Source organism: Diaphorina citri, unplaced genomic scaffold (genome assembly GCF_000475195.1).
Source record: "Diaphorina citri unplaced genomic scaffold, Diaci psyllid genome assembly version 1.1 scaffold8, whole genome shotgun sequence".
Taxonomy (NCBI): Eukaryota; Metazoa; Arthropoda; class Insecta; order Hemiptera; family Psyllidae; genus Diaphorina; species Diaphorina citri.
This window is the reverse complement of record NW_007377447.1, coordinates 62,615-82,777: the sequence shown is the minus strand read 5'-3', so window position 1 is coordinate 82,777 and position 20,163 is coordinate 62,615. Positions and strand designations below refer to the sequence as shown.

The 20,163-nt window shown below is 39.1% G+C and overlaps 1 protein-coding gene across 1 annotated transcript in view; it reads right to left on the bottom strand.

Moving 5' to 3' along the window:
* Positions 1–312: 312 nt before the first annotated feature.
* Positions 313–20,163, bottom strand: part of LOC103504935 (LIM/homeobox protein Lhx1) — a gene marked incomplete at its 5' end in the record, with an annotated part of 46,393 nt that continues 26,542 nt past the window's right edge. The window contains 2 exons of the mRNA XM_008469240.2: positions 313–558; positions 19,908–20,069. Coding sequence (XP_008467462.1) covers positions 497–558; positions 19,908–20,069 — 224 coding nt within the window. The remainder of the gene's footprint in view (positions 559–19,907; positions 20,070–20,163) is intronic.

The window sequence follows — 20,163 nt, the reverse complement described above, 5'->3', positions numbered from 1 at the left end:
TGTATTTACAAAAAAATAAATTCGGTACTTGTGCAGAAGTCACAGCTAGATGAAGGATAGGGTCAGTTTCCTAGGCGAGACTAGGCTCAGGCGCTCAGGATAAATGAAGGCTAGGTTTAGCTTCCTAGGTTCGGCTAGGTTCAGGATAGATGAAGGATTAGGTTCAGGTTCCACCATCACCTTAAGGGGAACATCACCATGCTAAACATTCGTTCTGTAGAGATTGAGATCCCGAGAATGCGCTGTCTCCACCATCTGTAACAATAATGAAACATACAAATAGTATAATAGTTCCTAAACAGATAAGGTTCGTTCTCGGAACGGCTGGATTTCAGCTTCCTAGACTGGGCTAGGTTGAGGCTAGGTTCAGGATAGATGAAGGATAGGTTCAGTTTCCTAGGCTAGACTAGGCTCAGGCGCTCAGGATAAATGAAGGCTAGGTTTAGCTTCCTAGGTTCGGCTAGGTTCAGGTTCCACCATCACCTTAAGGGGAACATCACCATGCTAAACATTCGTTCTGTAGAGATTGAGGTCCCGAGAATGCGCTGTCTCCACCATCTGTAACAATAATGAAACATACAAATGGATTAGTTGATGAAACACTAAACTAAACACATGATCATGAAGGATGTGAAATAATCGATGAAACATCAAATGAAACCTATGATGCAAGTGGAACAGGTTGATAAAACACCAAATGAAACCCTCGAAGCACGCGTTAATGCCTCCAAAAGTTCGAGAGGCCCAACCTATGATGCAAGTGGAACAGGTTGATAAAACACCAAATGAAACCCTCGAAGCACGCATTAATGCTTCCAAAAGTTCGAGGAGGCCCTAAATATTATGAAATAAGGGTAATAGAAAGTAAAAATTAATGGCTAATAGGCAGAGCGGACCAAGCCCTAAAAAGCATGTTGAGATAAAACTAGTCAAAGTTTGGGACTTGTCAAAGTTTGAATTATGTATTTGGACTTGTCAATAGCCATTTTGTTTTGCTCTCATTTCAATGTACCTACATAACACTATTAAAGTAAATTTAGCAACCATATCTATATAAATAAAATTGTAGACTTGTCTAAGGGACCACGCCCCATCGAGGTGAGTTGCTTTAGTCTTCGCTCTTTACTCCTCTTGTTCTGGAACCAGACCTGGGGACAGAAGAGGATAGGTTTTCATTAATAAAATTGTGGGTGATTATAGACTATAGAGTTATAGACAGATAGCTGACGAGAGAGACAAGACGAGAGGCTGACGCTGACCCTGCATGTCTGAACACGGGAAAAGACGGAGAAAAAGAAGAAGAGACAAATACATGTCACACAAATTTTGGAAGATCATGGAAAATGTTGGCTGTGATTCACATGTTCAAATGAAAAGACTTCCCCAATTAGGAACGGAAAGTGGAAAGGTACATACATGAAAGCAGTTGTGAACTATAAAGAATTTCGCACTTTGGACTTCGCAAAAGGGTGACGATGGCACTGCTTTCAGGAGCAGGCCATAGATTGACAGAAAAAAGTGGGTAATAAGTTTCTTAACAAATTTCAGTGTTTATCATACGTCAGTTTACAAGGCGTAGCCATTTTTTCTATTTTTACTTGCGAGAAGTAGGCTCTTCAACTGGTAATGTCATAAATAGTCATAATATTTATGCCTACCTGCCTATTTCCTGCTTTAATGTCATCCATCCCATCATCCTATTGGTTATCACTATAGTCATGTGACTAATACTATTTGTAAATCCATCTTTAATCCTGTTTGCTCATCGTCGAAACCAGGGGTTCGCAAAGTACATTCTTTTCGTCTCTAACTCTATGTATTGACAATGTAAGATACCATCAGTTTGGATTGTATTTACAAATAAAGTCGGTACTTGTGCAGAAGTCACGTCCGTGGAATATTGCTACCAAAGGAACTGGCACAAACGAGCAGTGACCAGTGTAACCAGTGTTATTATAGGGTTAGGTTAAACGCAACAAGGAGTTTTCACAATTAGAGCAGTGATTAGTGTTATTATGGGGTTAGGTTAAACACAAAGAGTTTTTCTTTTCCACGGACGTGACGTCTGCATAATTACCATAAAGTCTAAGTATGAACCGACACGACGTTACATTAGGAGGAACTGTAACAAGGGAGGTCTTATCATCCCGAAATCAAAGAAAGAAGGAGGACAGGATAGGAGAAAGCCAGCCGTTCCGAGAACGAACTTATTTGTTTAGGATAAAGTTCGCCCCCAGGACGAAATGGAACCTGCGACCCAGCGCTTACAAGGCAGATGCTTTAGCTACTTTCCCAGCTAACTATAGGATGGCTAGGGCCTTTTTACTCCACATCTTGAAGGTGGACTCACTACTACTATAGGGATGATGTTTGTTACCAAGAAATCTCCGTGGCCGAGTGGGTATCACACTAGGCTTGCACGCAGGAGGTCCGGGTTCGATCCCCGGCGGGTCCTAGGTTTTTTTCGGCTCTGTGCTTGGAGTTCGGGGTGCACTCAGCCTCGTGAGGACAATTGAGTAGCTACTTTAATCGAGTAGCGACCAGTGGCGGCATTACAAGTCAAAGAGACGAGCGATAATAAATATGATGATTGAGTACCTAAATGAAAGACTTGTAATGCTGTGATACCCACAAAGTTGTGAGAAAGCTCTCTGCTTTACCACAAAGATACCATGATTTGATTTGATTTTTGTTACCAAATAATTATGATCCATACTCCCTACTTGTAAGCGCTAGGTCGCGGGTTCGAATTTCTCCTGGGGCGAAGCCAATAGCGATAACACGTTAACCATCTGGGCAATGGCGTTCTTCTGGCTTTCCCCGGCCCCACTCAGGCTGGGTGAGGTTAATGTACGGAGGTGGGCAGGTTGTGGTCGATAAATCAACAACAGGTGGCGCAGCCCCAAGAAAAGCCGGACCAAATGGCGACATTAAAGCGCAAATTTAGTTCACTTCAACCAGGTTGTGGCCGAATGGAGGGTAAAACCTGCGACAAAAACCTAAGCAATTACTAAAAAATAAAAAGCTAAAAACTTTACACCTACCATAGCAGTTATGCAGAAAAAACTTTATACCTACCATAGCAGTTATACAGAAAAACTTTATACCTACCATAGCAGTTATGCAGAAAAACTTTATACCTACCATAGCAGTTATAAGTACAGAAAAACTTTATACCTACCATAGCAGTTATGCAGAAAAACTTTATACCTACCATAGCAGTTATGCAGAAAAACTTTATACCTACCATAGCAGTTATGCAGAAAAACTTTATACCTACCATAGCAGTTATGCAGAGATCTGGTAATTGAAAACGAAACGAACCTTGGCCCCATGTAGGAGAACCGTGCCAGGGAATTTTCATTCAAGTTTTCGAGTTCAACAAATTTAATAGAATAATAGACCATCACCCTAGTTAGCTTGAAGAGTATCGCGCCTTGTAAGCGCTAGGTCGCGGGTTCGAATTTCTCCTGGGGCGAAGCCAATAGCGATAACACGTTAACCATCTGGGCAATGGCGTTCTTCAGGCTTTCCCCGGCCCCACTCAGGCTGGCCTCGTGAGGCTAATGTACGGAGGTGAGCAGGTTGTGGTCGATAAATCAACAACAGGTGCCGCAGCAGCCGCAGCCCCAAGAAAAGCCGGACCAAATGGCGACATTAAAGCGCAAAATTAAGGTCACTTCAACCAGGTTGTGGCCGAATGGAGGGTAAAACCTCCGACAAAAACCTAAGCAATGACTAAAAAATAAAAAAGCTAAAAACTTTATACCTACCATAGCAGTTATGCAGAAAAACTTTATACCTACCATAGCAGTTATGCAGAAAAACTTTATACCTACCATAGCAGTTATGCAGAGAATTTAACCGTCAGCAGTTTTTAATTGTTGGAGGTGATTTCTCTAGAGTTAATGGTTCTGGATTTTATGACCCAAAGATCTCAAAGACAAACTTCACAGACATGAACTTCTCATTTCTCATCAATATGTTCTGAATTTCATGATCACTTTTCCTTACCTTTTAGGTATACATCAACCCCCGGTATAGCAGTTATGCAGAGAATTTAACCGTCAGCAGTTTTTAATTGTTGGAGGTGATTTCTCTAGAGTTAATGGTTCTGGATTTTATGACTCAAAGATCTCAAAAGACAAGCTTCACAGACATGCACTTCTCATTTCTCATCAATATGTTCTGAATTTCATGATCACTTTTCCTTACCTTTTAGGTATACATCAACCCACCGGGGGCATCTTATGTATATTTTTTTGTACTTACAACTAAAGTTGTGTAAATAAAGAAGTAATATACATCTATCATTCATGACAACAATGTTAAGCTATACAATGTAGGTATGTCATGTTTACTTTTCAACATATTCTGAGTATGACCCCATGTTAGCATCATGTTTACTGAAAGTTCAACCGATATCGGCAGGATATCAGGTCGAACTGTCGGCTGGATATCAGGAACATTAGTTTTCGTCAATCTGTTAACATAATCTTCGATCTTGTAATCTATCTTCAACATACCTGAGCAACATGGAGATACCATTAATCAACAAGCACAATATTATAGGTTTAGTTATCTATAACAGACAATAGGTATCCAAATATTTACTTTCAACGAGACCATACGAGTAGGTAGGAAGGTAAAATATTCTAATGATTAATGACCAGAGAAGTCCAGAATATGGCCCTTATTTTTCCCAAAATATGGCACTAAAAAACATGGCAATATGGCACTTATTTTGGGAAATATGGCATTTATTTGTTCAAAACATGGCAACATAAGCAAATTTTTTCAAGATTCTGAGGCAACTGTTTTACATTTTTCCTTGGTACGTCAAATAAAAATTGAATTTTCAACCTTTGAAAATAACTTTTTACATAGGAATCGACCTTTCATGCTAAATGTTTTCCCCAAGGCATAACCACTATTCTTTTTTTCTTTTAAGTACAGTTCTTTTTTCTACATATTTGCAATTTTTTTCTTCGTTCTTAGAGTTTTATATTAAGCAAAAAAGCAAGTCTTTTTAGGCCATTTTTCCAAATTTTGCTAAAATATGGCAAAATAGTATGGCGCCATGGCAATATGGCATTTGAACTTCCTTGTTAATGACAATATGTAGGTATCTACCTGGGTACCTAGGTACTACCTACATAATAAGAACTTTGAATCTAAAAAAAAAAAAACAATGACCTAACCATCGATGTTGTTAGGGTAGATCCGGTAGATATAGGTAGGTATAAACCATTTCTTTTCCGTAAACTACAGCGAAAACTAGACTATTTTGATGTCTTTTTCATCTATTGCTAGCTTTTTCTTCTTCTCCTTTCATTATTTCAAAAGTGTCTGACAGGTATATGTCTTCTTCTTTTTTCTGCTCGAAAATTCAACAGATGTGAACAAAGGATGGGAGGTGGGACTAATCCGTCTTCTTGATGTCTTCTATCATACATCATGCGACCTGACCTGTCCTCAGAGAGAGAGAGAGAGAGAGAGAGAGAGAGAGAGAGAGAGAGAGAGAGAGAGAGAGAGAGAGAGAGAGATAGACGAAGAGAGGAACCAAGAATTAGATGAAAGAGAAAGAGAAAATGAAAGATGCTGAGAAAAGGATAAGAGGTAGCAATAAAAGATAGAAGGTTAGGACCATTGTTTTTCAATTCGGACAAAGGAATGGGAAGGTGAGATAGAAAGATGGTGAAAGAGAGCGAGAAGGCAAAGAGACGCTAGAACGCAACAGTTGACAGAGAAGAAGATGAAGAAAAGAAAAAAAAAAAGGAGGGGAGGGGGAGGGGGGGGAGGGAGAGAGAGAGAGAGAGAGAAAGAGACAGAGAGATTTACGACTTTGAAACCCTGAAGCAGAAGCAACATTTGCGGAATAGGACACAACCCCTACCCTACAATAATAATAGATGACCCCGCCAACCCCCACCCAATCCTATAATGAAAATAATAGATTGGACCTCAACCACCACCCCCCCATTCCATCTGTTGTAAAATAATATATCACCTCATCATCTCACCAGACCAGTCCAGCCAGAACGCATTCTGACCACCCTCCGTATGTTATCAAGACGAAGAGAGGAGGAGGAGAAGAAGAAGAAGGAGGAGAAGAAGAAGAAGAAAAAGAAGAAGAAGGAAATGAAGAAGGAGAAGAAGAACAAGAAGAAGAAGCATGAGAAGAAGAATAAGAAAAAGAAGGAGGAGAAGAAGAAGAAGGAGAAGAAGGAGGAGGAGAAGAAGAAGGAGGAGGAGGAGAAGAAGAAGGAGGAGAAGAAGAAGAAGGAGAAGAAGAAGAAGAAGAAGGAGGAGGAGAAGAAGAAGGAGGAGAAGAAGAAGAAGAAGAAGTAGGAGGAGAAGAAGAAGGAGGAGAAGAAGAAGAAGAACTAGGTTGTCATACTTTACCTGTACCTTATACCTACCTAATTACAAGTTAGAGACCGCCTTAACATAATAATAATAATTACAAGTTACCAAGGTTTGCCAAATTTTTCATGAAATTTTACAAAGAAGAAGAAGAAGAAGAAGAATAAAAAAAAAATCGATGAATAGATTGAAAATAAGCTCAAAGTGGGCCATTCCCTGATGGAAATCTAGAATCCCCTTGTAAGAAATTCTGTGTTTCACCATGACTCCCGCCCGCGATCGGTGTGTCCAATTTCAATGAAATTTGGCAAGTATGTTAAAACCCAATCTCAAGGACATTTGACAAATTGACCATTAGATTTTGGAACCCATCGGGTCATTGTTCTGACAGATGATGTATGTTTGTATGTAGTTTCTCAATTACTATAGTACCTATATTACGGTTAAGTTCTGCTAGAGACATGCAATCGAATTTAAAACCTTTTCCCCTACTGCCTTCTTTCGTAAACTGGACTATAGACACATTACAACTTTACAACCTAACCTCTTCATTTTTTCGCATCGGTTTTTGACCCGTACCGCGCCGCGCGGTTGGTACCTACAGTTGGTTCGGATCATTTGTTCTTCCTAGACTCCACAAACCCCCTGCAGACGATCAGTGCGTAGATCACCATCAGTGGTGTGGGGTGAGAGGAAGCTGTAAACCCATATTTGGACGCGTAAAGTGTCGTAAAGCAAGTATAAACCCATATACACAATGCTGATCTGCTGGTGGTATTAGAATCCACGTTGAATAATCACAAATGGAGCAGTTGCAAATAAAAAAATCATTTTATATGATAGAAAATTACAAGGCAGATAGCTAGAACATAGATAGCTTTGTAGATAGATAGGAGATTGGATTTTTTTTTTTTTTCACTCATAGCATGCCCGTCCTGTAGTATGTCCGAGTCCGAGATAAATTCTCGTCACAAATGCCCGTCATAGCATGATCGTCCTGTCGTATGCCCTGCTAATATTCGCCCCATAGTTGTTGTTTATCTTAACCTTGTCAAGTTTAACCATTAAACTTGAGCTGGGGAAAGGTGAAAAAAGTAGGGGGGGGGAGGAGGGGGGTCATCCAGACTTCGTAACTTGAATAGCTTGATCATTTTGTAAATTACATGTAACATGCCATAATATTGTAATAAAATATTATTGAATTGAATTGAATCATTAATCATTAGGAAGTTGGAAAATGTCGAAATTCCTGGCCTGATACCTTGGTGGTGAAGTGATCAAGCAATATTAGGATTAGGAATTCAAACCAATTTTTCTTCGACAGTGGAAGGTGCGAAGAAAAATGCCTTGTAAGTGCCTTGTAAGAAAAATGCCTTGTAAGTGCCTTGTAAGAAAAATGCCTTGTAAGCTAGGTTGCGGGTTCGGGGAGACCTTTTTGCTAAGCAAATAACGTTCGTTCTCAGAGAGCCTGGCTTTCTTCTATCCTGTCTTTCTTCTTCGATTTCGGGAAGATATCCACCTCCGTTGTCACAGTTCTCTCTATCAAATCTCTTCAGAAAAAAAAAAAGTTTTAACTTGTCGAGGAGGTTGACATTAGGTACTTGAAGTTTTTCTTTGTTAGATCTTAGATATTATTTTGAAATATGTATGTATCTCTTTACTTTGACTTTACGTAGGAATAAAATTAAAAAAAAAAAAAAAAAAAAAAATGGTGACAGGGTGCCACAAGTTTAGGGTGGAAGAACTCTATTATTGGGTTACTTCGCCTGATATAGGCTGTTGGAATGCTATATTATAGTGTCGAGCTTCCCGATGTAAAGTTCAATATTAGGGTGCCGGAACCCAGTCACCCGATTAGGTTGCCGGCACCCTAGTTTTTTTTCTCAGTGATGTGAGGCACATTAGTGCAGCAGCCGCCCCCCATCACAATATGTATCACACTAGGCGATAAACTCCATGTCCTGCTGAGATCTACAATAGTAACAATACAACCCGATATATACAAGCTGAACATCGGATCCATCATCTGAATATACCGATACTATAGAATAGACAACTCTGGAGTAGTGGACTTGTACGGGATGACGAAAAGTAACGGAGATTTCGTACTTCCCGATAAAGTGCCCGATAACCATAACGAAACACAAGTTTTTCAACATATTCAGCTTGGAAGATAACTTAGATTTTAGAACGAAGGTCTAGCAAAAATCTCAAAATATTGTAGGTTACGTAGGAATAAAATTATAATTTGTTTTTAATGACAGATTTAATACGATCTTATACGATAATCAGCAGCAATTATTTTGTAAAATACAAAGTAGAACTTCTCATTATTAACGTAATTTTAATAATCTTTTTTATTGTGATTTTAATTTAAAGTCGTTTTAAAAAATGACTTTTAATTACTCATACGATCTTTTAATGGGTTTTTTTATTTAATTTTGATTAGATTTTATTGTGGAAGCTGAAAGCTTCAAGCTTCTTTCCTTCTTTGTCACCACAGACCTTGGAAAGAAACCATTTGAATATTATTTAGGCGGTAATTTTAAATAATTAATCAGTGATAATTTTTAATGTAAGATAATTAAAATGATGTTTTAGCCGCTTCTTATATTTTGATTAGTATTTTACCTACTTCTTGTACATTAGGTTATATATTGTTATGTAGGAGGTACCTACCTACTCTTTAAAGTTCAGGGAAAGATTATAGGTACCTACTTATGATTTTTTATAAGACTCTTGTTCAGTGAGAACCTACTACACAAGAGAGAGAGAGAGAGAGAGAGAGAGAGAGAGTTTGTGAGAGAGAGAGAGAGTGTGTGTGTGTGAGAGAGAGAGATATGTATTTTGTTATCTCAACATACACAAGTGTGTTTGCTATGATATTGTTTACTTTTAATCCTTGTCCCTCTCTCTCACACACATTCAATCTCTCTCTCTCTCTCTCTATCTATCTTTCTCTCACCTCTCTCTCTCTCTCTCTCTCTCTCTCTCTCTCTCTCTCTCTCTCTCTCTCTCTCTCTCTCTCTCTATCTATCTTTCTCTCACACACACTCTCACTCTATCTTGCTCTCACTCATGGAAGAACTCTATTATTGGGTTACTTCCCCTGATTTAGGCTGTTGGAATGCTATATTATAGTGTCAAGCTTCCCGATGTAGAGTTCAATATTAGGGTGCCGGAACCCAGTCACCCGATGAGGTTGCCGGCACCCTAGTTTTTTTCTCAGTGTGTGAGGCACATTAGTGCAGCAGCCGCCCCAAATCACAATATGTATCACACTAGGCGATAAACTCCATGTCCTGCTGAGTTCTACAATAGTAACAATACAACCCGATATATACAAGCTGAACATCGGATCCATCTGAATATACCGATACTATAGACATAGACAACTCTGGAGTGGTGGACTTGTACGGGATGACGAAAAGTAACGGAGATTTCGTACTTCCCGATAAAGTGCCCGATAACCATAACGAAAACAAGTTTTTAGTCCGTCCTTCCTTTATTATTACTGATAATAAAAGGTATAGTGGACGGACTATTGTATTCGCTTCGTTTTTCAACATATTCAGCTTGGAAGATAACTTAGATTTTAGAACTTAGAAGGTCTAGCAAAAAGAAAAGGGGAAGAAAGAGAAGCTTATAGAAGATATAGGACGCTTGCCAAGAGTTGGGAGGTTGGGACAAGGGTTCCATTCCCACCTGGGCCCGCTGGGCCGTACCTTATTCAATAGTAACAATACAACCCGATATATACAAGCTGAACATCGGATCCATCTGAATATACCGATACTATAGACATAGACAACTCTGGAGTAGTGGACTTGTACGGGATGACGAGAAGTAACGGAGATTTCGTACTTCCCGATAAAGTGCCCGATAACCATAACGAAAACAAGTTTTTAGTCCGTCCTTCCTTTATTATTACTGATAATAAAAGGTATAGTGGACGGACTATTGTATTCGCTTCGTTTTTCAACATATTCAGCTTGGAAGATAACTTAGATTTTAGAACTTAGAAGGTCTTGCAAAAAGAAAAGGCGAAGAAAGAGAAGCTTAGAAGGTATAAGACGCTTGGCAAGAGTTGGGAGGTTGGGACAAGGGTTCCATTCCCACCTGGGCCGTACCTTATTCTAAACAGATAAGGTTTGTTCTCGGAAACGACTGGCTTTCCCCTAATATTCTGTCTTCCTTCTTGCTTTCAGTCAACTCTATCTTGCTCTCACTCACTCTCTTTCTCTATCTATCTATCTTAAACACACTCTCACTCGTTCATTCTCTTTCTCTCTGTATCTCCCCCTCTATCTCACCCACCTCCCTCCTCCTCCGAAATTGCATATCTCTTTCTTGCCTGAAGCTTTTGCATTGGATCTCTTTGTTCTTCACATCAATCCCTCTCTCTCCCCTCTCTCCTCTCTCCTCTCCCCTCTCTCCTCTCTCTCTCTTTCTTCAAACTTACGTTCACCCCCCCTCCCTCTTCCCCATTCTCAGTGCCTTGAGCCATCACATGCGGTTTTTGTTTTTCCTTCTATACAGGGTGTTTATTAAATGTTTCACCACCTGTGAAAAGCTGGGAACTATTGAATTCTGTGAAATTCTGATCTCGGGAAAGATGTGAAAAGGCCATCCGAATATCCGATGGCCCATCCGATGCGATGGTCATATTTATATCTGGCCACGGTCGGCCCTTGTGGCCTGAGGCCCAATTTTTAGTCCGTCCTTCCTTTTTGGCCTTATTCTCACGAATTTTAAATGGTATAGGTATAAAATTAAGTGGCATTAAATAGATTTCACCATTAAAAAATGAATTATTAAACACACAATACAAGTTTTTCAAAGTTTTAAAAACGTCAACCAGTGGCCCAAGAATAGGCTTCTAAGTCAACACATGAAGAATTTTATTCGTAAAGTTTGGTTCTTTGGTTTTACGTGATGAACTGGTACCTACTTAGCCAGATAGTATTACCAATTACATATAATTATAACCTATCAAAGCGGTGTTTTAATACTAACTTGATGTTCTCGAGAAACCCACAGTCTTAGCAAAGACTTTATAAACACCCTGTATAATCTACCTATCTACCTTGTAGCAAAAACAAAGCTCAATGCTATCAAATGCTTCAACGCCCTCGGATGTTTGTTTACACGCTGTGTAGCAACTGGGATAAAGTAAACATTTGTGCAGCCATACAATACAGTTATTTACAGGGGGTTCAAATTTGAACATTGTTATTATGTAAGAATAAAATTATAATTTGTTTTTAATGACAGATTTAATACGATCTTATACGATAATCAGCAGCAATTATTTTGTAAAATATAAAGTAGAACTTCTCATTATTAACGTAATTTTTTAATAATCTTTTTTATTGTGATTTTAATTTAAAGTCGTTTTAAAAAATGACTTTTAATTACTCATACAATCTTTTAATGGGTTTTTTATTTAATTTTGATTTGATTTTATTGTGGAAGCTGAAAGCTTCTTTCCTTCTTTGTCACCACAGACCTTGGAAAGAAACCATTTGAATATTATTAGGCGGTAATTTTAAATAATTAATTAGTGATAATTTTTAATGTAAGATAATTAAAATGATGTTTTAGCCGCTTCTTATATTTTGATTATATTTTACCTACTTCTTGTACATTAGGTTATTGTTAGGTAGGAGGTACCTACCTACTCTTTAAAGTTCAGGGAAAGATTATACTTATGATTTTTTATAAGACTCTTTTTCAGTGAGAACCTACTACACAAGAGAGAGAGAGAGAGAGAGAGAGAGAGAGTGTTTGTGAGAGAGAGAGAGAGTGTGTGTGTGTGAGAGAGAGAGATATGTATTTTGTTATCTCAACATACACAAGTGTGTTTGCTATGATATTGTTTACTTTTAATCCTTGTCCCTCTCTCTCACACACATTCAATCTCTCTCTCTCTCTCTCTATCTATCTTTCTCTCACACACAGTGGACGGACGGGGAGGACTTTCTCGGAAAGACTGACTGTTTCCTATCCCGACCTCCTCCTCGGGACGATAAGACCTCCGTTGTTACAGTTCCCTTTATCTCTCGTTTATATTCAAGTGGGTTATCGTTCTCGTTATGGGAACAACATTTGAGAGAAGCCCTCATGTCCTACAATATTTTGAGATTTTTGAGGCCCCGTTACCCCTGTCTTTTTGTCTCACCCGGTATAAAAGGACACCAGACACCGAAATCTATCAATAGAGCTCTATAGTCTTAATGATCTTGTACATATCTATAGCTTTGTCTAATCTTGTAATCTCTGTATTGATTTTGATATCAATCTTCTTCCATGGTTATTCTTAGATCTTTCGAAGAGATACCAACTTTTTTCGTCTTTCTTCTTGTTGTTGTTCTTCTTCTACGTCTTTTTCCTTCTTCGACTTCTTCTTCTTCTTCTTCTTCTTCTTCTTCTTCTTCTTCTTCTTCTTCTTCTTCTTCTTCTTCTTCTTCTTCTTCTTGCAGGGAAGAGGGTTTTTCCTCTGAAAATCTCGATCTTTGTTCCGCGATGATTTTCGAACAGTTTGTCTGCTTTTGTTGAAATTGGCCACAAAACGTTCCACGTTTAGGGGGCAATTTGATTTTGGGTGCGGGCGTAAGGCACCTTCTCTGAAAGTTCCAAAGTTCTTTCGGTTTGGATCGGGGTCGTCGGGTCGGTCAAAGGACCCTGTACTTGATGTCCCTTTCACCCCTTTTTATAAAATTCTTTGTACACATTTGAAGCATTTCTTCTTCGAACTTTCAGATCTGAGAGCCGAACATCAGGAGACTTCGTCTCTATTTTGTGTTTTGTTGATTCCATGTTTGGTCTGTGTTGGCTAACCGCAAGATTATATTACCCGGCCACGGCTATAATTCTCTCGTAAGCCGCGCGCTATTTCATAGGTATTTGATTTTCTTCCTGTTCTTCTTCTGCTTTTTTTTCGACATGTACTGTGGGTTTCTTGGCAACCACACACATGTGGGATGAAAAAGAAGAAGAGGAAGAAGAAGAAGAAGAAATTTTGCGTCGGCTTTGATGTATTTTATACCCGTCCCAACTGTTTTTTTCCCCAAGAAAATACGTAGATTGATAGAGCGAAATTTCAGTAGGAATAAGTTGTTTTACTGTTTTTCCCCAAGAAATTCCGTAGATCGTGGATTGATAGAGCGAAATTTCAGTAGGAATAAGTTTTTTTTTTTTTTTTTAGAACTAGGCTCGCGTGATTGTTACTCGGATGAGTGACCATTTGGCCTTTCCCGGCTCCACCCAAGCCGTGTGGGGTTAATATGAGAAAGCGAGTAGCTTAAACCTAGCCGAACGGGGGCTAAACTCCTCTTACTACATCTACATACCTATACTTTAGCAATTATACAGTAAAGCTTATCTTAGAACTCGACCTAGGGGACACCCTGTAATCCAGATATACTCAATTACTCAGCCAGCCACCCACCCTGTAATCCAGACATACTCACACACGTATAGCAGATTCCTCTTACCACAAGATCCGTACGAACCATCAGCCATCAGGTTACCACAAGAGTTAATACAAAAATCATTTTATATGATAGAAAATTACAAGGCAGATAGCATAGATAGATAACTTTGTAGATAGATAGGAAATTGGATTTTTTTTTTTCACTCATAGCATGCCCGTCCTGTAGTATGTCCGAGTCTGAGATAAATTCTCGTCACAAATGCCTGTCATAGCATGATCGTCCCGTCGTATGCCCTCCTAATATTCGTCCCATAGTGCCTATGTCCATGTCCATTGTCCAAGCCGTACTCTAATTCTTTTCAGCTTATCATTCTCCTCTTTTATTCTTTTAATGACCTGCCTCGGTCTTCCTTCTCTCTTCGATTTCGGGACGATAAGACCATAGCAGTTACAGATCCCTCTGTCAAACCTCTTAAAAAAAATCAAAAAAGAAATGTATTACGGTTATATCTTTTAACATGTGAATCTCGTGATTTAGTGAGCTGCAGAAGTAACTCAAAAGAGTACCTAAAGTAGCCTTTAGGATTATTAGGAGGACTCCAAATAGGCTAATTGAGGTTAATGTAAGTAGGCGCGTAGGTATGGAATACCTTTTCGCGGAATGGAGGAAATCTTCTTATTATTGTTTTATTATTCTTATTTTATTTAACCAACCTCAGTGGTGCAGTTGTTAACGCGTTGGACTTCGGATCTGGAGGTTGGTGGTTCGAGTCCAAGTCAAGTCATAAAATTTAGCGTAGTGTATTAAGCGGGGAACGACATTCGTGACAAGCATTTAAATATGCTTAACACAAAAAAAAAAGAAAAAAAAATGAAAATTTATTTTATTATTCCTAACATTTCGCATTAGAAAAGCCGTTTTACTCCAAAAAGGGTCCACAAGTAGGGTTAGGCCCTCCTTGCAGACAAGCCTTCGAATTATTATGATCAAATAATCTCCCCGCAGCTAGGACTCGAACCTGGAGACTCCCTGCTGTGTCTTATGACAATACTTCCCCCTCATAACTAATAATAGCTCGAGTAGGTATTCAGGGTGGACAATGAACCAACGAACGAACTGAAATTATTTTGATTTTATGCTCCCTGCTGTGTCTTATGACAATACTTCCCCCTCATAACTAATAATAGCTCGAGTAGGTATTCAGGGTGGACAATGAACCAACGAACTCAAATTTTGATTTTATGCTTCTTTACTTTCCTTATCCTATAGGAAGGAAAGTAATGTAATCGGGTCAAATTTTCGATGGACAGATTTTAGTGCCGTCCCTGCTGTGTCTTATGACAATACTTCCCCCTCATAACTAATAATAGCTCGAGTAGGTATTCAGGGTGGACAATGAACCAACGAACTGAAATTTTGATTTTATGCTTTTTTACTTTCCTTATCCTATTCCTATAGGAAGGAAAGTAATGTAATCGGGTCAAATTTTCGATGGTCAGTTTTTAATATCAAAACACGTTTTGAGTTCCCTAGAGCCTAAATCCAAAGTTTCAGCCATTGGTCCGTCTGTCTGTCCTGTCTGTAAACAAAATATCTCGAGAACGGTAAGAGCTAGAGACTTGAAATTTGGTATGTATCTTTCAAATGTGACAAGAATGCGACACACAAAATATCTCGAGAACGGTAAGAGCTAGAGACTTGAAATTTGGTATGTAGCTGTCAAATGTGACAAGGATGCGACACAGACCGGTGCAACGGTTGGCGGCATTTCACCGCTTTTTGGCGGTTTTCGGTGTAATTTAACAATATCTCGGGAACGGTATAAGCTAGAGACTTGAAATTTGGTACGTAGTTCACAAATGTGACAAGGATGCAACACAAAACGTTTGGTTGAGATAGTTGCTGCGGTTTGGCGGTATTTTGACCGTTTTTTGGCGGTTTTCAGCTATAGCGACAAAACGGTTAGAGATATTGTAAAATTTAGGGTAAAAGAACACTCAAATAAGCATCATTCAATAGGATAAGGAAAGTCGTGTGATGTTCACACCAGACTTTTTCATAGAGGTTTAATGTCACACATTACTGCTAACGCTATCTGCTGGTCTGTTAGGGTCTCCTGTGACGAAGGTTTTGCCCTCTGTTTGGCGACAGAGGCGACCCGCCTAGTCACATGATACTCAGCCTGAGTGGGGTCGGGAAAGGATCACATGGTCACCCATCTGAGTAGTTTTGCTCACTTTAGCGTTCAGCTAAAATTAGGATAAGAAAATATGTAGCAAAATTTTCAAAAATTTCGCCTGCGGCACTCTATTTTATTTTGCTCACTTTAGCGTTCAGCGAAAATTAGGATAAGAAAATATCTACGAATTAGGTACGAAAAATTAACTTGTGACAAAGCATAAGGCACATATCAACCTACTTTTTGAAAAATTTCGCCTGCGGCGCTGAAAATTTCAAGTTCGATCAGCCCAAAAAAAACTTTTAAACTAAAAAAAAAAAAAAAAACCCAACCATCGATGTTGTTAGGGTAGGTAGAGGACGTAGAGGTATAAACCATTTCTTGCTTGCTGAAATTTCCGAAAACTAGACTATTTTGTTGTGTTTTTCATCTATTGCTAGCTTTTTCTTCCTCTCCTTTCATTATTTCAAAAGTGTCTGACAGATATGTCTTCTTCTTTTTTCTGCTCGAAAATTCAACAGATGTGAACAAAGGATGGGAGGTGGGACTAATCCGTCTTCTTGATGTCTTCTATCATACATCATGCGACCTGACCTGTCCTCACAGAGAGAGAGAGAGAGAGAGAGAGAGAGAGAGAGAGAGAGAGGAGGAGGCGGATAGGTCGGAAAAGGAAGGAAGAAAAAAGGGAAAATTTGATAAAGAGAGAAAGTGATAGAAAGATAGGGAGGGAGAGAGAAAGGAAAAGAGAGGCTAGGACCAACAGTTGACAGAGAGATAAAGAAAAAGAGAGAGAGGGGGGAGGGGAAGAGAGAGAGAGAGAGAAACAGAGAGATTTACGACTTTGAAACCCTGAAGCAGAAGCAACATTTGCGGAATAGGACACAACCCCTACGCTACAATAATAATAGATGACCCCGCCAACCCCCACCCAATCCTATAATGAAAATAATAGATTGGACCTCAACCACCACCCCCATTCCATCTGTTGTAAAATAATATATCACCTCATCTCACCAGACCAGTCCAGCCAGCACGAATTCTGTGACCACCCTCCGTATGTTATCAAGACGAAGAGAGGAGGAGAAGAAGAAGAAGAAGAAGGAGAAGGAGAAGAAGAAAAAGGAGGAGAAGAAGAAGGGGAAGAAGAAGGAGAAGAAGAAAAAGGAGGAGAAGAAGAAGAAGGAGGAGAAGAAGAAGGAGAAAAAGAAGAAGACGAAGGAGAAGAAGGAGAAGAAGAAGAAGAAGAAGGAGAAGAAGAAGAAGGAGAAGAAGAAGACGAAAGAGAAGAAGAAGAAGAAGAAGAAGAAGAAGAAGAAGAAGAAGAAGAAGAAGAAGAAGAAGAAGAAGAACTAGGTTGAGAAAAATGTGTCATACTTGTTACCTATACCCTACCTACCTATCTAATTACAAGTTACCAAGGTTTGCCAAATTTTTCATGAAATTTTACAAAGAAGAAGAAGAAGAAGAAGAATAAAAAAAAAATCGATGAATAGATTGAAAATAAGCTCAAAGTGGGCCATTCCCTGATGGAAATCTAGAATCCCCTTGTAAGAAATTCTGTGTTTCACCATGACTCCCGCCCGCGATCGGTGTGTCCAATTTCAATGAAATTTGGCAAGTATGTTAAAACCCAATCTCAAGGACATTTGACAAATTGACCATTAGATTTTGGAACCCATCGGGTCATTGTTCTGACAGATGATGTATGTTTGTATGTAGTTTCTCAATTACTATAGTACCTATATTACGGTTAAGTTCTGCTAGAGACATGCAATCGAATTTAAAACCTTTTCCCCTACTGCCTTCTTTCGTAAACTGGACTATAGACACATTACAACTTTACAACCTAACCTCTTCATTTTTTCGCATCGGTTTTTGACCCGTACCGCGCCGCGCGGTTGGTACCTACAGTTGGTTCGGATCATTTGTTCTTCCTAGACTCCACAAACCCCCTGCAGACGATCAGTGCGTAGATCACCATCAGTGGTGTGGGGTGAGAGGAAGCTGTAAACCCATATTTGGACGCGTAAAGTGTCGTAAAGCAAGTATAAACCCATATACACAATGCTGATCTGCTGGTGGTATTAGAATCCACGTTGAATAATCACAAATGGAGCAGTTGCAAATAAGTAAAAATTATTAATAAATGGTCGATTCCTATGTAAAAAGTTGGGAAAAATCCAAATCTGAGGTCAAAACTCCGAAATAATAACTGTAAAAGGTCGAAAATTCAATTTTTATTTTCCGTCAGAGTCCTGAACTCTGACGTCAGACTTCAGGAGATGCGCAGAAACGTATGCGCACAAACATGAATTGCGCAGAAATGCATGCGCACAAACAGATTAATGTGTTGACTGCGAGGGAGCTTTGCTCGGGACATTTGATGTGACGTCATCACCTACGAGAGCGTATGCCGTGACGTCAAAGTTATCACCAACTCCTTTTTGGCATCCTGTCCTCCTATTCCCCTGCTGTAGAACAAACCTGACGACCGCATTTCCCCTGAAAAGTCAAGGATACGCCCGCCCATAAGATCTAGGGCAACTCTTTCAGGGGCTAATTTTTTTAAGCCAATCAGCATGAATCTTTTTTCTATCCGTATAGACTATCTATCTTTGTTGTGATACAAAACCAATCCATCGGTACATTGTCTCACGAGGGTTCGGGGAAAAAAAAAACAAAAAAAAAAAAAACCCCCTGTGTTTTTTTTTTTTTTTTTTTTTTTTTTTTTTGTCTCAGGATAGTGAAGGAATCTCCGAGAAGGAAAAAGGATGAAAAATTAGTGTAGGGGACTACGGGCTTAAGTGTTTTTTTTATCGTCATTTATCAATAGTTTTCGCGTGTGGCGGGGCTGTTGTCATTTTTCGTGTGCAATTATTAGTCCAGATAAGATATACGTAGGTAGGTACCTATGCTTCGTATATTTTCATACTTTTACTGACAAAATTAAACTCTTGAACAAAAATTTCTACGGAAAAAGTTGCCCACCCTTCAGATTCAGAAAGTAATACCGCCCAATAACATATAAAGATGAGAAATAAAACAATAATTCTTTAATAATAAAAATAATTAGCGTAACATAAAGTAATCATTAACAGAACTGCTCTAATTCAATAAAACATTTTTACGTTTTATTTTGATTTTCGTATTTTCTTAGCATATTTTTATTATTTTCTTGTTTCTTATTGTTTTTATTTTTTCTTGCTTTTTTTAATTGTTGTGTGTGTTTGTAATAGGTAGGTATAATTTATAATGTAGTTATTTTAGAAGTCAATGGCTCATCTGATTATTATTACTTTTTGTGTCATTGTCAACTTACACTACATACCTAAGTACATTGGGTATTTTATTGCACATTAAATAATTTAAATTTAAATATCATACTAGGTAGTCTTTCTGTCTACATTATACGTATATTATTGAGATTGTTCTTCCTCCTAATAGCCTAATACCTACCTACAAGCCCTAATAGGTATAACCTACGACCTGTCTTGGTGGCGTAGTGGTCAAGACGCTCGCCTGGTAAACAGGAGGGCGTGGGTTCAAACCCAGCCGAGGCATGGAATTTTATCCTCATCATTTATTTGAGAATTCGACCATATAATAATGGAGCTCTACAGGTTAGGTGGAGAGAACGCCTCCGGCGTTAATCTCGCCTAGTGTTCACATCCCGCTCAAGAGTCTTATTACAAGACCAACATCAGTAAGGCTAACTGAGTAAAATAATAGAATAAGGAATCTAAATAGAACAGAATAAGTTTGATATCTAAATAGAACAGAATAGAATAAATCCACCCCGGGCGGGAATCGAACCCGCGGCCTAGCGCTTACAAGGCAGACGCACTACCAACTAAGCTAACTAGGCTGGCCAGAATAAGTTTGATATCTAAATATGTAGAATAGAATAGAATAAAACAAACGCTTACCTTGTGAGTTGATAAATTCAGGACTGCCCCCGCCCCCCGTTCGTTGGGCCATCAGTTGTTGTTCGCTAGGGGGAGGTTGGGGCATGAAGCCCCCGGGGCCCGAATCGGGGCCCCCAAACTCGCCACTCATCCCGCTGAGTGAGCCTTGGTCCATGGGGCCTGCTGAAACATAAGAGGAGAGGGATTTTTTTTTAGTTTTTTAGTTAGGGGATTTTTAGCCCTGCTGAGACACAACGGTAAAGGGATTTTTAGTCCA